Source organism: Lactuca saligna, chromosome 9 (genome assembly GCF_052625555.1).
Source record: "Lactuca saligna cultivar CGN05327 chromosome 9, ASM5262555v1, whole genome shotgun sequence".
In the NCBI taxonomy this organism is placed as follows: domain Eukaryota; kingdom Viridiplantae; phylum Streptophyta; class Magnoliopsida; order Asterales; family Asteraceae; genus Lactuca; species Lactuca saligna.
Genome location: NC_136425.1, coordinates 193,228,198 through 193,249,182, shown reverse-complemented (window position 1 = coordinate 193,249,182; position 20,985 = coordinate 193,228,198). Strand labels below are relative to the sequence as shown.

At 33.1% G+C, this 20,985-nt stretch overlaps 2 protein-coding genes across 4 annotated transcripts; both read right to left on the bottom strand.

The window, feature by feature from the left end:
- Window positions 1-4,850: 4,850 nt before the first annotated feature.
- On the bottom strand, window positions 4,851-8,428 carry TPR5 (Tetratricopeptide repeat (TPR)-like superfamily protein). Of its 3 annotated transcripts, none has more exons than XM_078976178.1 (12): window positions 8,254-8,428; window positions 7,560-7,655; window positions 7,387-7,485; window positions 6,955-7,116; window positions 6,584-6,708; window positions 6,382-6,503; window positions 6,225-6,307; window positions 6,014-6,157; window positions 5,623-5,805; window positions 5,428-5,522; window positions 5,249-5,346; window positions 4,851-5,039 (listed from the first exon to the last, which is right to left on the bottom strand). In XM_078976178.1, the coding sequence occupies exons 1-12, from the start codon at window positions 8,293-8,295 to the stop codon at window positions 4,942-4,944; spliced, it is 1,347 nt and encodes a 448-aa protein (XP_078832304.1). In that variant the 5' UTR covers window positions 8,296-8,428; the 3' UTR covers window positions 4,851-4,941. The 3 variants fall into 3 exon arrangements, with proteins under 3 accessions (XP_078832304.1, XP_078832305.1, XP_078832303.1); XM_078976179.1 differs by having other exon boundaries at window positions 6,955-7,119; window positions 7,560-7,625; XM_078976177.1 differs by having other exon boundaries at window positions 6,955-7,119; window positions 8,254-8,427.
- Window positions 8,429-15,811: 7,383 nt separating this feature from the next.
- LOC145015879 (uncharacterized) lies at window positions 15,812-19,258 on the bottom strand. The gene is made up of 7 exons (XM_078974351.1): window positions 19,118-19,258; window positions 18,308-18,837; window positions 17,298-17,841; window positions 16,626-16,726; window positions 16,443-16,532; window positions 16,199-16,326; window positions 15,812-16,022 (listed from the first exon to the last, which is right to left on the bottom strand). The coding sequence occupies exons 2-7, from the start codon at window positions 18,806-18,808 to the stop codon at window positions 15,893-15,895; spliced, it is 1,494 nt and encodes a 497-aa protein (XP_078830477.1). The 5' UTR covers window positions 18,809-18,837; window positions 19,118-19,258; the 3' UTR covers window positions 15,812-15,892.
- Window positions 19,259-20,985: the final 1,727 nt, after the last annotated feature.

The following is a 20,985-nucleotide window of genomic DNA, read 5'->3' as shown; positions in this document are numbered from 1 at the left end:
ATATATATATATATATATATATATATATATATATATATATGCATCTTGTTTCGGGTTTTGGCAATGTTGCCACCAAAGAGGTTCTGCTCTTTGGACCAAACCAGATGTGCTACCCTGGACCTATGTTCCCGAAGTCATTTTAGTTTATCAGAACGTGCACTCCGTATCTCCATGCTCGCATTATAGCTAAAGTTGAAATCTGCTTATCTCAAGTCAATCTCGATCATAATAAATGACTTCATAACACTTAAATCACCAACAATGTATATGCTGAAATCAACAAGCAATCAAGCATGTTTTCATGTATTGTTCCTTCACTAGATCACTTTGAATCAATGTTTGGTGGAACATCATTTGTACTTCTTTATCCGATATTCGATCGTTTTCGAGGATGGTAGTCCCGGTGAAATCTTAGTCATTTTTATAAACAATATTTTGTTGTATTAGGTGCAAACTATGTTTTGGTTTATCATGATGGTTCACTCAAAAACTTCGAAGCGCATCTCTTCTTGATGATGTCAAGCTTCTTTCGTCTGTATGGATTTCAAATAGATGCCAATAGTTATCAACTAGTATAATTGGCTTTTGTAGTCCTCTTGTTTAGAATAATTTTTTTAGCCTTTAGCAAGTCTTTAGTTAATTTATTTGTCATTCAAAAAAGAGTTCAGTTCCGTAAGTGTAATTAACACCCCTTAAATTCCTTACTTGAACAGGGGTGGTTCCGCTATGGTGCTATAATGGCACCGACAACCCCATGTGTCTCTTACAACACATACTATATGAAATTCAGCGTCGGCCCTCTACTTGAAACTTTTCTTTTTCTTCTACAAGAGGGGTTAGTTGCACCACCATGGTTGCAAAAAATTAGTCAAACTCTATCATTACGTAGTGCTGCTATGTTTATAGCGTATACAATATTTTTGTAATTTACTCACGTATCTGTGTTTTTTAACTTTCAGAGCAATACTTTCAAAATTGACTTAAGAGTAAACTTCTCATAATACTTATCGTCACTCCTAAGAAAAATCAAAAATATAAGTATGCTTTATTACGGATCAATCAAAATATTCAAATTCATAATTTGAATTTAATGAAATTGATTTATTCTTGGTCAATATATTATTGTTGTATCTTGCCTAGTTTAGGTCCATAATCTTCTCCTTTCCATCTGTTGTAAATGGCTACAAATAGCCCTATGATGTATGTATTTTTCATGAATGAAGATTTGCAAACACATAACTTTACATGCTTTACCTTTTACATTAATAAAATAAGAAAATATTTTATTACAATGAATCCTTTGTTGCCATCATTCATATAATTAAAAATTAGTTTCTTTTAGTTTTAATAAAGTTACTGGCTGGCTCCATTCCGGACTTGGTTCATAGAGTCCGAGTCCATCATCACAAGTGAATTTGATTTGGGCCTTGTTTCTGTCTTTCCTATCAACTGCTTTCTTGATAAGGAATTACAATGGCAAATTTTGTAAAATTGTAGGACTTGGAGAGAAAGTATTATTATTCTGACTTTCCGGATTAAGTCTTCTTTTCCGTATTAATATAAAGAAAACACTTACAAAGTTAAATAACAGCATGTTAAACTTCCAAAGCTTTTAAATTTACCATTAGCCCGTTGGATGCAAGAAATAGCTACGTACGTACTTGTGTTGGTTGTTTACTATTTGTGTTCTACTTTTATCATGACTTTCTGTGTTAAACATCAAAAGTCTTTAGATTAACAACTAGTGAATGGAATAGTTTTTTCTTGAAAAAATGAGTGAAACGCAAGAAATAGCTACCTACTTTAATTGGTTGGTTATTTTATTGTTCTACTTTCATCATGACTTTCTGTATAAAATAAAGAAAATACAATCATATATAGAACGACAACTTGTTAAACATCAAAAGTCTTTACATTTACAACTAGAAAATCGAATCGCTTTTTCTTGAAAAATATGAGTGAAATAGCTATGTATTCTGGTTGGTTGTTTATCATAGTGTTCTACTTTTTTCACTACTTTCTGTACTAAACAAAGAAGGAAAAATGATTTAAAAGCCCAACGAAGTTTCCAAACCGTTTAAAAAACCCTAATCATGTTTTGTCTGTTCAAAAAAACCCAACAAACTTAACATTTTATCTAAAAAGCCCAACTAAGTTACACTTTCTCAAAAGTAAAATAAGAGAAACAGATGACGTAGCTTATTACCGTATAAGAAAAATGACTTGTTAGACCAACGAAGTTTCCAAAACGTTTAAAAAACTCCAATCATCTTTTGGTTGTTCAAAAAAAACCCAACGAACTTAAATAAAACAAAATTGAAATTTTCTGAACGATTTGAAACTTTGTTGGACTTTTTAAACAAAAGGTTAAGTTCGTTGGGTTTTTTTGAACAGACAAAACATGATTGGGGTTTTTTGAATGGTTTGGAAACTTTGTTGGCCTTTTAGGTCATTTTCCCAACAAAGAAAATACAATCATATAAAGCTTACTAGATTAAACAGAAGCTTGTTGAACATCAAAAGTCTTTAAATTTTCAAGTAGCAAATCAAATCGGTTTGCTGTTAAAATGAGTTGAAACTTAAAAGCAAGAAATACCTATTTACTTTCATTAGTTTGTTTATTATATATAGTGTTCTACTTAAGTACATTATGAGTTTCCGTATTATGTCTTCTTTTTCATTGATTTTTTTGTTATAATGTTTTATCCCTTTTTACTTTAAAAAAATGACAAGAAAAAGAACCAAAGTAGATGATCAGATCTGTCAAGAACTCATCTCATGTAAGCAACCAATACGAAGGCTGTGCTTTTATTATTTACAATTTTCAATTCAGGAAAAGTGTCTAAACGACTCAAACCAACAAAAATATTGCTTATTAGAAGTCAGCATTTAGAATGCTATATGCGGATAGAATAATGGAGTAGTTAGTCTTCTGAAACGACCACTGAGATCTCACCTTTATCAAGCATGTGGTAGAAGGATTTGGTCCTTCTGGTCAGGTCCTTATGGTACGTGTATTTCCATGCAGCACCACAAATGTAACCCAACACCATGCCAATACCTATTTCCTTGATTATCATTTTTGCAGTCCCAGGTGGAGCTCCAGCCATTTTTTATATAACCAACAATATCTGCACACACAACATCAAGATTTTATTTATCACAAATAACTCAACAAAAGCTAATCAATTTGTGATTAGATTAAATGACTTGATGTATCTTGAACAATGTACATCGAAACAAACATTTTGTTACATCATCATCTACAAATATTATATATGCAGATTAATTGTACAAGCACAATCTCAGGTTCTTGGATAACACTATAACTGCTCATCAGATGCGACATAGCAAAAACACAGATATTGATGAGAGAGTTGGTCCGAATATGGATTAATTAATCCTACTTTAGAAGTGATAAAATTGATGTTTGATTTTGAGAGTTTGGGAAGAAAACTCTCATCAGAATTTCAAGTGCTTTTGCATATCTTTTAGACAATGATGTTATCAGTTTCGTGTATTGCTAATTAAATGATTGATACGATACAAATCCAATATTTATCATTAAAGGAAACTATAGATAAATATGGTACGCATATATACTAACAAAAAGATTCAAATAAAATTATAGGAAATAAGAAATCTTACCTGTTAGAACAAGAGGCGGGAGGAATGCAAAGGTAGATTAAGGAAGCGTAGGTTAATTGAACGAAAAAACAGAAATACAATACGATCAAAATAGATAGAACAAAAAGCAAATGATCGAAATTAACAAGTTGATATGGGGCAAGGGAGCACCTTTGATGATGACCTGGTAGGGTAACAGAGAGTGTATGTAGGATTAGATTGAGGAAGACGGTTGGTTTAGTTGGCGGGTCTTATGCAAAAACAAAAAAGCAGTTGGGAGAATTACTTAAATGCTCCCTTCAACTTTATCAAAACTTCACTTATTATATACTTTCATTATGTATTTTTTGGTGTAAAAACAACGAATATTTAATTATTGTATTTTCACAATATATATATATATATATATATATATATATATATATATATATATATATATATATATATATATATATATATATATACTAATTTTCAAATTAATGATCAAGTACATATATAATTTTCAAATTAATGAACTTATTAACTAACCAATTAATTACGTGGTTACCCTTTGTAGATTCCAATAAGATTATAAGTTTATATAACTACATAAGTGTTTGTTACTCAAAATATGAAAATGATCATTTTTAAATAAAACAAAGTTAAGGCGTAGTTATAAAATCGACTTATTAATTGACAAAATGGTAAACACGGTGAGGCTTAAAACAAAGTAGAACACGTAAGCACATTGTTTGTCATGCTAGAAAATTCACATGAGGCTTAATTTTATGAAAGCGTAGACTCAAAATAACAAACTTTACAAAACAATAATGAAGTTGTAGTTACGTATGATTTTAAAATCAATGTTTAAGTAGGAATAATATTCTAGATTTATATGCATGGTGGAACTAATTCAAAAGGTGCAGAAACGCAATTTTGAAGATAATGTTTTGAACACATGATATTCAAAATCAATCGTCTAGTATTTCTCCAATAACAGTATAACTGGATTACGACTTGGATTTGTTTTTCTCAAACATCCAAATATACAATTTATATGTCCAATGAAATTAAACATTTTTTTATTACTGGGCCACAAATTAATAATTCATCAAATTGTCGTAGCTTGTACTTGTAGGCTTGTTAATGGTATCATATTTGGACTTGATGTTGATTATTGTCCTTGATAGAAAGGTTTAAATGAAAGCATTCTATATTAACTAAAAACAAAGAAATCTTCAAAGTAAAATAGAAGAATTAACTTACTAAACATGATATCAAAAAATAAAAACCATCAATGTACATTAGAATTCAACATTAATTAACTTATAGCAATTATTGTTTAATAAGACAGTATCTCGGGCGTAGCTGTTGAAGGATCTCAAGTACAACTTCCTTGTTACAAAATACTTCATCCCAAATTCTTTCAAGATCTATCCACCACAAACAAAGTCATTATTACTAGAATATATCAAAATGACCAAAAAGGGCACAGGACACCCTGGCCTTATATATATAATGCTAAAATATTAAAATATTCGATTGATGGGTAGTATAATAAAAAACTTGTATATATTTGTTTTCTTAATTCCATCAATTGTAAATTTATATAAAGATACTGATTGTGCAAAAAAAAGCATACCAGATTTGTCTGCCGGTGAAAGACACATGATGATCATATTAAATCTCGGGACCTTTGGCAGATTTTCTAAATATTTGATAGCTAGATCAACTTCATCACTGTCACAAAGTATAAATTAAATAAATAAATAAAATATAAATTTATCTTTTATTAGTAACACAAATAAATCAGTTACTTGCCTGAAAAAGGTGGCAATGCACCGAATGATATCAATTAAGAGTGGCGCTGACATGGCATTTTTAAATATCATCGGTAATGCAACAGGATCTGTGGCCTACATGGACAAATAAAAAATAAAAAAAGAGTTTTTTCTATTATGACATTATACTTTTGATTTTTTTTTTTTTTTTTTTTTTGAAAAATAGATTTTATACCTGTAAGAGGCGAAACTGATGGGCACGATCACCAGAGAATCCCCGCCATGAAACCTCAAACTGATAGGCGGAAGTCGGGGGCAAAATGGTCTTTGCAGCTTCAGTCGTGGCAAGAGAAGCTGCTCTAGCAGCAAGCTGTTGCACTGATTCTTTTATAATTTTCTTCCCAATATTATGGTTTATCTGACAATGACATGGTTTATAAAACAACATCACAATTTGGATTTTTTTGCCATTTGAAAATTATAAATATTTCATGAAAGCCACTTAAGAATTGTAAATATTTCACCTTTTAATGGGCTTTTTCTTTAAAAATATCTAAAATATAAGGGCTTTTCCAACATTTCTCTAAAAAAAAACTCAGAATAATATGCATCTTATTCCACATTACCTCAATGTTCTCTGTTTTAGTTGAAGATACTCTTGTTGTTTCAGAAATTTTCGGGGTATATTGTTGACCATTGTTTGACTTTTCGTCTTTTTGCAACCCTTCTGTTGATGCTTTCACTGTTGCAGATACCTTCTTAAGAAGCTCCTAAAAATTTAAACAAAACATATTTAGGGTTTAGGGTTTAAGGAGGGGATTTAATATTATTACATACCTTATCATACAAAGATTTTGCATCTGCATACTGCTTTTTAATCTCTTGATTATTTGGCTCCAATCTCAAAGCAAAATCTGCATCTGTAGTTAGCAAAAATCAATATAACTGGACATTTGAAAGGTTATATATGTAAAATTTTTGAAAATATATATACCTTCTTTTGAATCTTTATATTTACCAAGTTCTTTTCTAGCAGTTGAACGCCTTGAATAAGCTTTAATATACCGATCATCTAGATTTAAGGCTTCTGTACAATCCACCTCAGCTTCCTGGAATCTAATGAAATTGAAAATTAAAGAGACAAAAATAAAAATAGTATATTAAAAAAAAAGTGAACAAAAAAAAAAAAAAGTTGCCTTTTGAGTTTAATGTAAGCCATTGCTCTGTTTGCATAAGCTACTGCAGTTGGTGATAATGCAAGACTTCTAGAATAGCAGTCTATTGCTTCTTTATATTTTCTTTGCTTGAAATACTCATTACCCTGTAAAAAGGAATAAGAATAAATTAAATTTTACAAAAACCACCCCTAGACTATTCTGCTAGTTGCGGTTTCAGTCCTTTGATTATCATTTTGTAACGGGTCCAAAAACAAGTAGTCTCACTCTCACATATATGTTTGTGAGAGTGATAATTGCTACATTTTCCACTCAAGATAAAAGGACTGGAACTGAAGTTGTCAAATAGTTCAGGGACTAATAATGTAAATTTCTAAAACCACAATCCATACCAATTCTTTCTCTGAATTAGCATCTATGGAACTGTCATCTTTTATAAAGCCACTTGATATACTGCTAACATCTTTATATTTTTTAAGGTAATCTTCTCCTCTTGTAGTACTTGGATTATTCACAGATGTTGATTTACCCGTTTGTCTTTTGTCCACTCCAATCTTCTGAGATGTAAATCAAGTCAGTATGAGATGATCAAATAGAGCTTAATAGCAATATACTTTCAGTTATTTGTTTATTAAACGCAATAACTGGGTAGAATTTTCAAAGTACAATGTTCTAATAGGAAGAAAATGAAAAGCACATGCTATAAATAAAAATTTGTTGCTATTGCTTGCATTTAATTTAACCCTGTTCAAATACATCATTTAATCCTAAAACATGTAAACTAGTTGCATACATGTTTTACAATGATTATTTAATCCACTTACCTTTAAACTTCCACTTCCAGGCTCTTTTGATTCACGTGATCTTCCATTAGTTCCAAGATTGGATGAATTACCAAAAGCATTTTTCAGATTTAAAGGTTCCTAGTAATAGATCAAAAAACAAGGTGAATGAAAAATCAACAAAGAGATGCAATTATGAAAGTGTGCTAAGTTACCATCTTTTCCACATCAGATTGTGATTTCAGCTTCTTGTCTTTATCCTTGAGTGAAAGTTCCCAATCCTGCAAGTTATTCAAAAATCCCTCGAAATCCTGATAGAACAACCAAGCTATTCAAATTACAAACATTATAGATGTTGAAGAACTGTGTGACTGCGGGATTCTAAACAACCTGACAACAGTATACAAGTAACTAAGATTCAAAGCTTGTGGAGACTTCAAATAGCCAAACTAAACAAGAAGCATTGGGAAGTGTACAAAAAGTATCAAATGTAAGTCCTCCGTGTGTGTATGCGTGTGTTCTATTAGGTATAAAGCTCAGTGGAAGTTTTAGACTATCTGTCTATGAAATATGAGCCTAATATATCCCGCATTCTAACGCGTCATATCTTATCGTTTGAACTGAAGGAAAGTTACCATCAATCCGACAGAATAAGGATCAAAATGGACTAAAGAAAAACAAGAAAAGTTGAGCATTGTTTCAACTCAAAGCTGACTTTTTCCAGTTAACCGCTCCATAGCCACGTAAGAGTGTCACAAAAACGCAATAAAATCCTCTCTTACAGGTGAATCGCACGGAAGTTCGAAGTTTACGAATAATCGATAACATAAAGCTGAAAATTTTCAATTCAGTGCACACTGCAAGTAGAGCGGACGAAGAAGAAAGAAAATGGAAACAGAAACTGATTACCAGGGGATTATCTCGATCGTGCTTGCTTGGAACCCTAGCCATGGCTTGGCGAGAGAGAGAAAGAGAGTCTGATCAGTATAGCTGGGTGCTTTCTTCTCGATGTTTCTGGCGTCAAGTTGTCTTCGGGTGTCAAAGAAAGGGGTTTAAGTTTACAGGAGAAGAATGTGTATTTTCATCCCTCTTCTTTCATTGTACACACTTTCATCCCTTTTATTTGGTTTCTTACACATCCATTTTCACATCCCTTTTATGTAGGGCTTGCGTTTTTTTGCAATCAGAACCCGAAAAGAAACTTGGTGGAACCGATCAGTTGTATTCCATATTTTTTGGTTTTTGGTTATTTCGATTATGGTTTGGTTTCATACACATTTTTAGATAGCACGCTTTCTAATAGAACTAAACCGGAACCGATTAGTGGTATTCGGTTTGATTCTTGGTTCTCATTTCACTTCTTACTCGATCTTCGGTTATTTTGGTTTTGGTCTGCCGGTTACATCCCTATTTTAGAGCATCTAGCTTTTCTGATATGTTTTTTGGTGTTAAGCATATCGCCATATATATAAACCAAAAGGTTTAACAAAAATTCAACTAATGAGTCGTTTGATAGTTTCTAACTAGGTTAGAACTGACTGGGTTAGAGAAATTGACTGAGTAAACTTGAAACTTGTTGTTAGATTTTGCATCGGACTAATAGTACAAAATAACTATATTACCCTCTGACAACATTTTTCTATGATTGTTATTAAAAATTGTCCTATAAATATTATACCAAGTCACACACATTTATCTTGTAATGCAATCAAATAGTAAACCGAATGAGAGGCAAATGGCTTTAAAACAAATTGAACCTTTAAGCAGTATTTCGATTTTTTAATCTTCCGCTCTAATAAATGAATGTTTTTTACCACATGTCACATCTCATTCAATTTTTCAAATGTTATTTTGTGGTTATTTTGAATTACTTTCTTTTCCACATTTCATTTTATGGGTTTTTCTATTTTAATAAATTTTACATAATATTTTAATGTAATAATTACAACAAATATAGTAATAAATGAATATTAATTTTATTAATAGACTTACCTTCTTATTTCAAAATTCTCAAATTAAAGCTAATTAGTTTATTTTTGTTTATTTATTTAAATTTAAAAGATAAAAAAAATCAATTTTAATAATTCATTGTTTTTCTTATTTTCTTATAAATTTAAAGTTCTTAAATATTTAGATATTTATATATAATTTTTTTTTTAATTAACTCATATAATACATGTGTCTTACACCTAATCAAACTAACAAATGCAAATTTTGATACCAAAAATTCCCACAACGCAAGTATGTAATTTCTAAATCAGAGTTTTGAGCTTAAAACATTTACATTCTTTGATATGAGGTCAAAGTTATGAATATCTCTCATCTTTCAGCCAAACTACAATGTGAGTTCAACTCCATCTCTTTCTCTATATCATAACTTTGTTCTTGAAACAATAACTACATTCTCATTTTAGTATTGTGACAACCCAATTTTTCAGGTTTAAAATTTTCATTTTTTGATTAAGTGATTCACAAAACATTTGTAACAAAATATCATCCGATCATATCATTTAATAAAACATGTCTCGTATCTGAAAATCGAATCGTAAAAACATAAAAAGGTCAGAGTACAAATCCCAAAATAACTCCTAGTGCGGAAAACAAAGAGTGTGTGTATGATGTGCCGCTACCGCGCCAGCTCCTTCCCCTTCGCCAAAGAGGTACTTGAAACCAAAACTGAAAACTGTAAGCACAAAGCTTAGTGAGTTCCCCCATCGTACCACATATCATGCAATACTGCCGGGAAATTCTCGGGTGCCCGACCTACCTGGGACGGCAACCTATGCGGCCATTCTGGGGTGTCGTCCTACCCATGTCAAGCCATTATGGGGTGCTGACCTACCCGTCGGTCCTAACAACCGAACTTGAAGACTGTTCCCCTCCTACTACCGCTATCACATATATCATATTTTGCCAGCATATAAACATATCAGCACATATTATCAGACATGTATGGGTTGTCTGACCTACCCTTCGGTCCTAACAACCAAACTCTACTACTATCACATATAACATATCGTGCCAGTATATAACATATCAAGTAGTAGCAAACCTAGATGATATGACAAAGACAATTATCTAATCATACAACTCCTACTGGTGGGACGGCATTGTGGTCGTAGACCCACCGCTACTGGAAGGTAACTCACCTCGTAGTAGCTACTGATCTGCGAGGGAATCCTCTGACTGCTGTCGCTGCTGCTCAGAAAATCCTCCGGCTATAGTTCCCAAAAAAAACTTAGTTAAACACTACTAACTGTTCTTAGGGTAAAATGACCATTTTACCCCTGACCAAGTCAAAGTCAAAGTTAACTTCTAGTTGACCTGACTCGCCGAGTTGGCTCGCCAACTCGCCGAGTCCCTATCCTTCCATTTGTCCTTTTACTCGTCTCTACTCGTCGAGTTAGGCGATGACTCGACGAGTTTTCCTTCTAAATGAACATCGACTGGATCCTCATCCGACTCGCCGAGTTGTATGAACAACTCGTCGGGTTCATCTTCAACTGATACATAGGTCCTGTCCTTGACTCACCGAGTTGTATGAACAACTCGTCGAGTTCATCTTCATCCTTAAGAAGATTGCCTTGGACTCGCTGAGTCTGCTCATGCACTCACCGAGTCCTATGAACTTCTAGAACAATGGCTTAGTCCAGAACAGTGGGTCACTCCCCGGGACTCCCTAGAACCTTTCCACACTCAACTGGGTCCTTATGACCCTCAACTGATATGGGACAAAAACCTTGGACTCGTCGAGTTGGTCACATCCACTCATTAAATCTTCAATTTCTGACGTACAACCCTTGATCAAAAGGTAGATCTATGCTTATACAATCGATCTAGCACGTAAAGTTACAAACTTTACGTGCATGCATGGGACTTTGAGCTCAAAAGGTCCTAAGCCAATCTCTTACAATGCATGGGGCCTTCTTTGAGTGCAAAAGCCACTCCTTTCTGTCTTGTAACCCCTCTAAGGACCTAGATCTGAAACATCAACTCCTAACCATGCTTGCAATCATGGTTGGTGACCAAAATGGCTTAGAAAAGCCCTAAAACTCCACAAAATGGGATCTATCAAAAGAACAAACAATGTATAGACTTTATACCTTCTGAAGACTGCAAATAATGCTCAAAATCGGATCCTTCTAGCCTCCTCTTGATCCTTCAAGCTTTTCCTTCCTTCCTTGGGACGTAAAAACACCAAAATCACACCAAATGCCTTAGATTGCTTCAATAACAGCTAGGGTTTGCTATGGGGGTCTTCTGGGAGCAAATGGGATGAAGGAGGTCGAGTTAAGGTGTTTAAATAGGGTGCAAACCCTCGGGTTAGGGTTTTTGTCCAGACAGGGCCTACTCGTCGAGTCCACAGCTTAAACCCCGCATCTCATCCTGCTTATACTCGGCGAGTTGGTACTTTAACTCGCCGAGTCCAAGGCCAAAATGCAAAAATATAAATAAAAGAATACATACCAAGAACCAGGTGCTACAAGTATGATCCCTCATTTCACACGCCGACTTTACATTCAATTTCAACCATCAAATTATAACTGGAACAAAATGCTATACCCTAAGCACTTCCATCTAAAATGGGGCAAAACCAGCTTTAATCTTTAAAAAAATAATTTGTTCCCTGTTCAAGATCATTAAAAAACACAAGCATAATAGGCTAGTCACTAAACAAAATCATGAAGAAAAATCAGAAATAAGAAATCAAAATCAAATAAACTGATAAATCAAATATAGGATATTTACAATTTTAACGGGGATGGCTTGATGCACTACATTCGATATTTCAAGGCATCAAAGATGGGGTATTTTTCAGACTAAGGCGATGGCAACTCCGGCGAAGACAAAACCTGAAGAGGGGGAAACAGGGGAGGAGTGGCGGAGCAAGCCGATCGAGAGGAAAGCGTCAAAGCCTCAAAGGGCACGAAGGGAAAAATAAAGAAAATGACCCGGTCAGCTATGTTTTTTCCTTGGACCCAACCAGGGATAAACGAACCGAGTAAGGGCCTCAATGCTTTTATCAAACATTCTGATTGTGGACCGAGTCAGTAAAACCTTCTCACTGGACCAGTTAGAACAAATCAAGCAGCCCTTAAGATAAAATAAAATAATGACAGCAAGAATTGTTTCATTTGTCTAGATGGCCACATCTAAATATCACAAAGCTTATCTATGGTCGTATTGGTATCGGTTTTGTAGAGTAAATGAATAAAGTAATATTAAAAGCAGTGGTGAGTCTAGAATGTATATCCACATAGTTCACTATTTAAGTGAAATCGATAAAAATTGGAAATTATTCAAAAAATACTAGTTGTGGGTATGGATCGGGTTGTATAATCAATTTTTTTAAGTTATTACAACTGTATCCAACAAAAAGGCTGAGGGGGAAAAAGTGGGGAGTGGGTGACTACTAGATGTTGTGGCGGAGGGGCTAACAAGGGGAAGCTGTCAGTGGTGGCAAGTGGCAAATGACAACCGACACACATGATCGGTTGATCGTCAATTGTGATGTAGTGCATCCGATAGTAATCGATGATTGTGTAGCGGGAATTGAGGTTTTATGAAGGAAACAACATTGAGACTGAATACTGATTAAAGATTATTGTTCCTTTTTACTTTTTTTTTTTTAATTTAACTTGTAGTGGGCTATTCATATTGTATTATACCTTAAACAATTTGACTTATTAAAATATAGAATATGAGTTGCATTTTGTTTTTTTCTTATCAAAGATATTAGGTGGTTCATTACATTTATCGAAAATAGGTCACAAATGTAACGATACATAACTTGTTATATATATGAAAAAAAAAATAGGTGGGTCGTATATGTAAATTCGCCTCTGATTAAAAGTAAAAAGAATAGAACTATCTATTAAATTTGTAAATTTACAAGCAATATGGAAAGCTTAATCGATGTAAATTTATGTAAATAAATAAGGATTCTTTATTTTGAGATTAGTTTTAATGAAAAATGAAAAATATCTAATTATTGAAAATAAATTAGAATTTACATTCTCATCCAAAAAGAATGATAAAAAGAATGATAAACGGTGGAGCAATGACTTCCTTGATACGTTCATATATATCTATATTTTTAATAAATATATCTTCTTAAGCTAAAAAGAGTGATAGCATTCCTAGCATCTTTGCTACGGTTTTATTCCATAAATAATCTCCACATCACCTTCACCATAATTGAATACCTAACCTCTCATACCTCGACCTTCAGGTTTTCGTCTTCATTTGATGTTTCTAAAAAATTGCAGTTAATTTTTTTTATTGGTTTTCTTTTGGCTATGAAGATCTCTAATTATGTGCATGTTCTATTACTGGTTTAAGGTAAATCACTTTTCCAAATTCAAGGAAAAGGTATACATGACACTTCTCATATAAGAAACGGTGATCAGCGGTCTCTATCCATTTTTCTATCTTTGATATAATTAAAATTGGAGTTGTGTTTTCCATATGCCTACCAACTGTTTGTTAAAATGTCTTAAATCCAACACTAAAATTTTCATTTTTTATTACATTTGTGATTGGTAGGAATGAATAAGATTTTCAAAAGAGTTGGATCCATGGAGGCGTAGAAGAATAGATGGAAAGAAATGGCTATGTTCGAAGGATCGTAGGGTCTGACCATAAGTACTATAAATGTCCAACCCACAAAACTATATTACATTCAAGAAGGGTTGTAAACATGAATCATAGTAACAATACTAACAATCTCATCGAATCATTGTCATACCAACAACGATGTCATTTTTATCAATAAATCTATCAAATGGGTCTTTGATTTAATTCAAAATCTACCAATTTAATTTTCATTCGTGTAGGTTCTTGCTTTTAATAAACTCGTCATTTTGGATAGGTAATTTCTTTAAATTTCAACTTTTGTTTGTGTTCATGGATGTTGTTTGTTGTTTTAATCTACTTAACGTGTAAGCACGCAAGTTGGATTGCCTGTGCTAGATTACGGTTAAATATAAACTTCCATTTTCTTTTATTCTTCGTTTTCTAATTATGTATTGATTTCAACACTTTTATAATTTACTTCTTTTTCATTAGACTTATTGGTGTTAATAGATTTATTGTTTTTGAACAACTTTGAAGAAACCCTTGACCTTAGTGCGAGTGTCTTCTATGAGACCGCCACATTATCTCTTATTTTGTTTTGATATTAACAAATTGGTCCATAGAATTGAAATTTAAGCACAACCGATTAGAATTATCAACTAGTGAGCTTTAGTTCCTGTTTTAATTTCATGCTCTTAATATTTTTTTTCCATTTATATTAACAACTATGAGTTCTTTGTTCATTATTTGTGTTCTTGTTTTGATCAATTTGTAAAACATTAATTTTGCGCAAAAATGCAAGTTTACTCGCAAAAGGAACATTTAGATAACATTTGTTGATATTAATGTTAAATAACTTTTATATTCTTGAATTTTAGAAGAGTTGCTCATTTGTTCAATAAAGATAACATCTTATTAGTTTGGGTTGTTCAAATAACATTTGTATTAAGAGTTTGATCACTCAACTTTATCTATGAATTACTATGACATTTTTGGTCCATGATACATAATGCGATCCTAGTGTACATGAATTGGACAAGTGATAATCATTATTATTTATATAAACTAAGAACTCGTCACAATATTGCTTTCACAAAGATATACTTAATGTGTCAAATCATCACGAACCTAACTCAATTACTAATTGATTGGTTTGAAATTTTTAACCCGTAGCATGTTTGACGCAGAACGTTTGAGAGCTTCTAGCTACTAACGTTTGACAAAACACTTTGTTTTGAGCAGAAAGTCTCATTTAACACTAGAAGCTTTTAACTTTTAGTTTAAATAAAATACTACAAATTCAAATGCTACTTCACATAATATTTAACAAAAAACTATCTGCTACAAGTTACCCGCTACCAGCTAGTTTTGTCAAAAACACCCTAAATAAGTCAAAGATGTTTAACACATTTAATTAAATCGACTGAATCATAACTGAAATTTTCAATTTTGTTTCAAACATGTTTAAGAATGTTATTCAATTTTATTTAATATTTATGAAATATTAATATCTAATAATTAATATTTAATTATTTTATCTTTATTTGCGGTTGTATTTTTTTTTTTTCAAACTCAGACCATCATTGAATGTTTTTCCTTTTTTTTAATGGGGATGCAACTTCAACCCATTTAATAAATAGATTGGGCTAGGTTGAGAATTCTTAGTTAAACACTTGGGTTAGGTTGAGATTTTCAACCCAGTCAACCTGAAAATAACCCAACCTAACTCATTGCCACAATTGGCCTACTGATCAATGTTGCAAAAATCACTAAACGATACTAGGTCAAGTCCACGGTGGCCTGTAGACTAGTAGGGGTAAACACGAACCCAAATTGTAAAACAGTTGAATTTTTTTTTTTTAAAAAAAAAGTGACTAATATCATAAGAAAATAGGCAAATATGACTAATGGTCATATATGAATGATTATTCCACAAAAAGTTTTCTATTGAACTTGTTTGAAATATTAGTAATCAATAAACAGCCCCTTGTACTGCCTTGTAGCATTGGAGACTGCACAACGGGAGTTTTGACCTTGAATCTCTGTACTTAAATGGCTTTGAACAAGATGGGCCCGCACACTTTTCCCGTGGAGGAGGGTAACTGCAATAATTCAACTTACAAAATTATAGCAACCTACTTCTATTCCTTTATTTGATTAATAGTTAAAAGAAGGTTTTCCCTTTAACTTTTTCCTTCAAAATGTTTCACCATTTCTCAAATATATTTTAAAACCCACACAGCAGAAGTTAATGGGAAATAAAAAGGAAATAATATACCTGCAAGGCCTGGATTCAAAAATATTTGGCAATCCAATATCATCAGAAAATGTGACTACTGTTCCAGTGGGACGAATCATCAATCTAACAGTGTTGGATGGGAGTGTTGCAGAATTTGAAGTTCTCTCCTACACCAATATAACTCCAATCAGAAAAAAGAAAAAAAAAATTTGCTTTACAGTTGGTAGATTTTTTTAAGTTATAATATGTAGACAGGTATAAGATAGTAATGGTAGGCAGCAACCTGGGCTAACTCCTCTTGCCTCTGCTTCTGTTTCATTTCTCGCTTCTTTCTGCTAGAATCTTGACCCAATATTTTCCTAATGGCCTCAGCCTGTTTTAATTATAAATAAATCAAAGAGAAACAAAATATGATGAGAAACAATAAGCAAATTAATTTAAAAATAAAAATAAAGAAAAGACAAACCTCTGACTCACGTGCTGCCTTTGCAGCCTGTATTTTCCTACGCTGAGCAGCCTCAGCTTTTTTAAGTTGATGTTCTACTTCAGATAGTTTTTCTTTTTGTTCTATAACAATAATATAAATAAATAAATAAATAAGCATTAATAACCGAATATCCCATGAAATAAAACTTGTTACATTGTTCTGTGTTTAGTGTGCATTCTATTGGGACCAGGACTCGTGTCAATTAGACAAAAAGTGATATTTTTTCTCTCACTCAAAAAGTGGCTTGTTCTTGATCTTTCACTTTGCAAAAGACATAAATGCCCTTCTCATCCTCAAAATGTTTGTCCAATCCAAATCCAGTCTTGTCCCGTGTTGTTACACGGGACAGAAGCGGACAAGAAGAGGACAGGACAGGCTATCCAAGGCTATTTTCCATAAAGTGGATAAGAAGGGCATTTACGTCTTTTGCAAAGACGAAAGATCGAACAGGCGTCCTTGTCTCCCCTTTTTGAGTGGGAGAAAAAATTACAACCTTTGTCCAATTGACATCAGTCCCAGTCCAATACATACCAATAAGGGCATTCACGTCATTTTGGATGGGATAAAAATTTGCTATTGACATTGGTCTCAGTTTAAAAAAAAAAAAAAAAAAAAAAAAAAAAAAAAAAAAGAAAGAGAATCTATGCTTACTTCTAGGTGGTGCAGGCGGTAAACCATTGGGGAACTCAACCACACTGGCGGCAAAGTCGCCGGAGACATCTCTGCCAGATTGAAGGGCTTTCCGGCGAGTGGTGACAGTCATTTCTCTACCAGAGTCTTCACCAGCAGATGCACGTTCTTCCCCTGTGTAATCAGTATCTTCAGATTTCAACTTTTTCTTTTCTTTTTCTACTTTTGATGACCCAAGACTTTCCATTTTAAGAACACTTGAAATCTTTCTATGCTTCTTGCTTCCACCTTCATCTTCTTCATTGACTTTTGTGGATTTTAGTTTCATCTTTGCAAGGTAACGCAACTCAGCATCATCATCATCTTCATCATTGGTATCATCTAATACACGCTTTTTGGACACACGTTTTGTGTTGTTGACTGAATTGTGGTTTTTAGATATGCTTTCTTCTGTTGAGGGGCGTTTTAATGAAGAGGTTTTTCCAACAGAGAAACCACTTCTAGAGAAATCCTTCCATGGAATCCCTCGTAACCCACTACCTGTATCTTGAGGATTTGGATTTTCCTGTTTTCATAAAATAATCCAAGTTAATGTGTTAGGATAAGATAGTGTGTGTTGAAAAGAGAACTTGTGGACTAAATGTCTAAATATTCCCAATTTATCCGATTCTTGAAGAGTGAGGTTTCATGGAATGAATTGATAATATATAAGTAGCAGTGATATAGGAACAGGGAAAGATTGAATTGAAGTCCATAAGCTTATCGAAGTAAAGTCGAATTCCATCTTGGAATTCAATTCCATAATCATTTGTAACCAAATGTGGGATTGGAATGGAATTGAATTCCAACACCAACCAAATCCCATGAAATATGGTTAGCCAAACATGTCCTTAGGATTCTAGAAAACAGAAACACACACACGAACACATAGACACATACATATATACACATATAAATGAAACATTGAACAGGAATATGTGATAATTCTATAGTTAAGACACATGAATATATAAGAAGCTGTAGCATAATACCTGAGAATTCTGTTTCTGCTTTGGGCGATGTGGAGGCTTCAAACTAGAAGGCTTTGCATGTATAGTTCGTATGACACCCCCAACTTTAAGCTTTACTTTCTTCACTACATTATCAACTCCCTTTGCATCTGAATCCACATCCAATGATCCGGAATTATGACCATCATCAAACTTTGTTTCTTTATAGTTTGATGCAAAAACTTCACTAGTATCCACACCAGTGTCCTTATCATCACTACTTGTCTGCGTTTCAAGTTCAGAATTGGTGTATGAAGCCCTTGAATTGCACTGGTTCAGATTAAGTATCTTCCTGTGATAACTAGTGTCGTGACCACCACTATCATCGCTTGGTCGTTTGCTTCCATTGTTTGAAGGTGGAGAAGATGACAACGGTGAGTTGTTATTCTCTGGTTGAATATCATTCCGAGGGCGTCGATCACTCCTTTTCTTCCTCATGGTTTGATTCATATCATTGAAGCTAAAACCTCCAGAACTTTCCATGGTAATAGCAAACGCTTAACGGATTCCAACTGCAGGCACACCCCAAAGTTACACGAGCAATATTAATTCATGAGCAAAAGGTGTGAAAGATATCAATAATCATACGGCTAATAGCATTACGCCTGGCCTTTTTCACTCATCAATCGTTACTCGGACAAAGGAGTTTGGTAAATTAAGAAGATACACACAAAAATTGCACAGTAATTCGTACGATTTGGGAAAAAAGATAAGATCGAAAAAAGCCCAATTCTAATAGATTCTATAAAATCAACAAGAGTGCAGCAGACATCGTGGAGCTTGATTGATTACCTTGAAAGCAGAAGACAACGGACGTCGAACGAGAGAGATAGGGTTACAGTTAGGGTTAGGGTTAGAAGGGTCTTAGAGAAAAGTTGGGCATCTGCGAAATAAGGAGTATAACTAGTAGCATCGACATAACCCGTCATCTCTTCCAATTATACGATTATACCGCCATTACCACCACCATCTCATGGATCATGGATGCCTCCGTTAACGGTGATTTTACCCATTAAGGGGTGTTTTGCAATTATATATTTTAATTTGTGTTTATGATATCTTTGTTTGTTTTTTTTTATAAAAGGAAGACAACAAAATACAATTATATTTGTTGGGTTTAATTTTGAAATATCATATATATTTTTTATAATTTTTTAAAATTTCATATTTATCCAAATCTTATTTTTTTAATATTTTCAAACATTTTATAATCTTATTTTGTAACTTAAAATCATTATAATTGTAAAAAAAAATTAAATGAAAAATATTATCCCTGCTTCTTATAATTTTTGGAAAGCCTTGAATCAGATCAAATCCACAACTGCTTATGTCACCTATCTTCAGCCATGGAAAGACCATTGTCCACATGTTTACTTGCGACCGCCATCTCCGGTGACCCCATACGTCATCGATCAATTGAACTCCACATGTTAGTGTCGTTCGCTATTTCTACTAATTCAAGATTTTAGTTTCTCGAATCAATTCGAAACTGATGACTCTTAATCTGGTGTTAGTGATGCATTAGGATAACTGAAATTGGAGTAAGTTACACGAATGATCCTTATGGTGTAGAGTAATTTGCATGTTTGGTTCCTAACTTATTTTTTTAACTCGAAAGGTCCCTATTATTTGTTTTTGTTACGTGTTTGGTCCATGTCTTACCTAAAAATACTATTTTGTCCTGGAGTTTTTAATTTATTTAAATAAACACACCCCCAAACCCATCACCTTCACCTTATTTTATCCACTCCATCATTTTTCCTTATTTAAATAATAGTCTTTTTAGGTTAGACAGTGACGAAACAAGTAACAAAAACAAATAGTAGAGACCAAGTGCGTAACAAAAACAAACAGTATAGACTTTTCGAGTTAAAAAAATAAATTAAGAACTAAACACGCAAATTACCCCTAACCATAGGAACCATTCCTGTAATTTACTCTTGAATTTGATTATGCCAAAACTCAAAGGAAAATTACACAAGTTCTCTCCGTTGGAGGTCACATTGTCATGGTGAAAAGTTGATTACTTCCTCACAATCCATTTCCTTTAGAAAAACATTTTAAAAAAAAAAAGTTTGATTAACATAGAACTAAATGGAACTTTGAAGAAGTCATCATTGTATTAGATTTGATGTCATTTCATAGAACTAAATGAAACTTTGAAGTCATTTCTTGTTCGGAAAATTTCTTTTCCATAGTAAGGAAAAAATGGAAACATTTATGTTTAAAATAGTTGACAATAGAAAGATAAAAGAGGTAAAACTACTAGTTGTTTCATGTCAAATAGATCATGCAAGGCTACAGGGATGACTATCGTACCAAATCCATGCATTTGGAAAATCGCATTATCAAATCACCGAACATTAAAAAAATACCATTAAATCTACCAACAGTTGTAGAAACAATAACTTTAGTTCTTGATTCACAAACATCAACAGTTCTACGATCCTCTCTGAAAATCCAAACTGGAAAATTTGTTTCAATTTGCTAAATAACAAGAATATCATGCGACCTTTGAATAAGTAACTGATTAAAATTGTATTGTTTTTCTTTGACCTTTGTTACACCCAATTTTAATTCTTTTAATGCATCGCCAACGCCTGACTAAAAATCATCAATCTCGAATGAATGTGAGAAACTAAGATCTTGAGTCCGTAAAA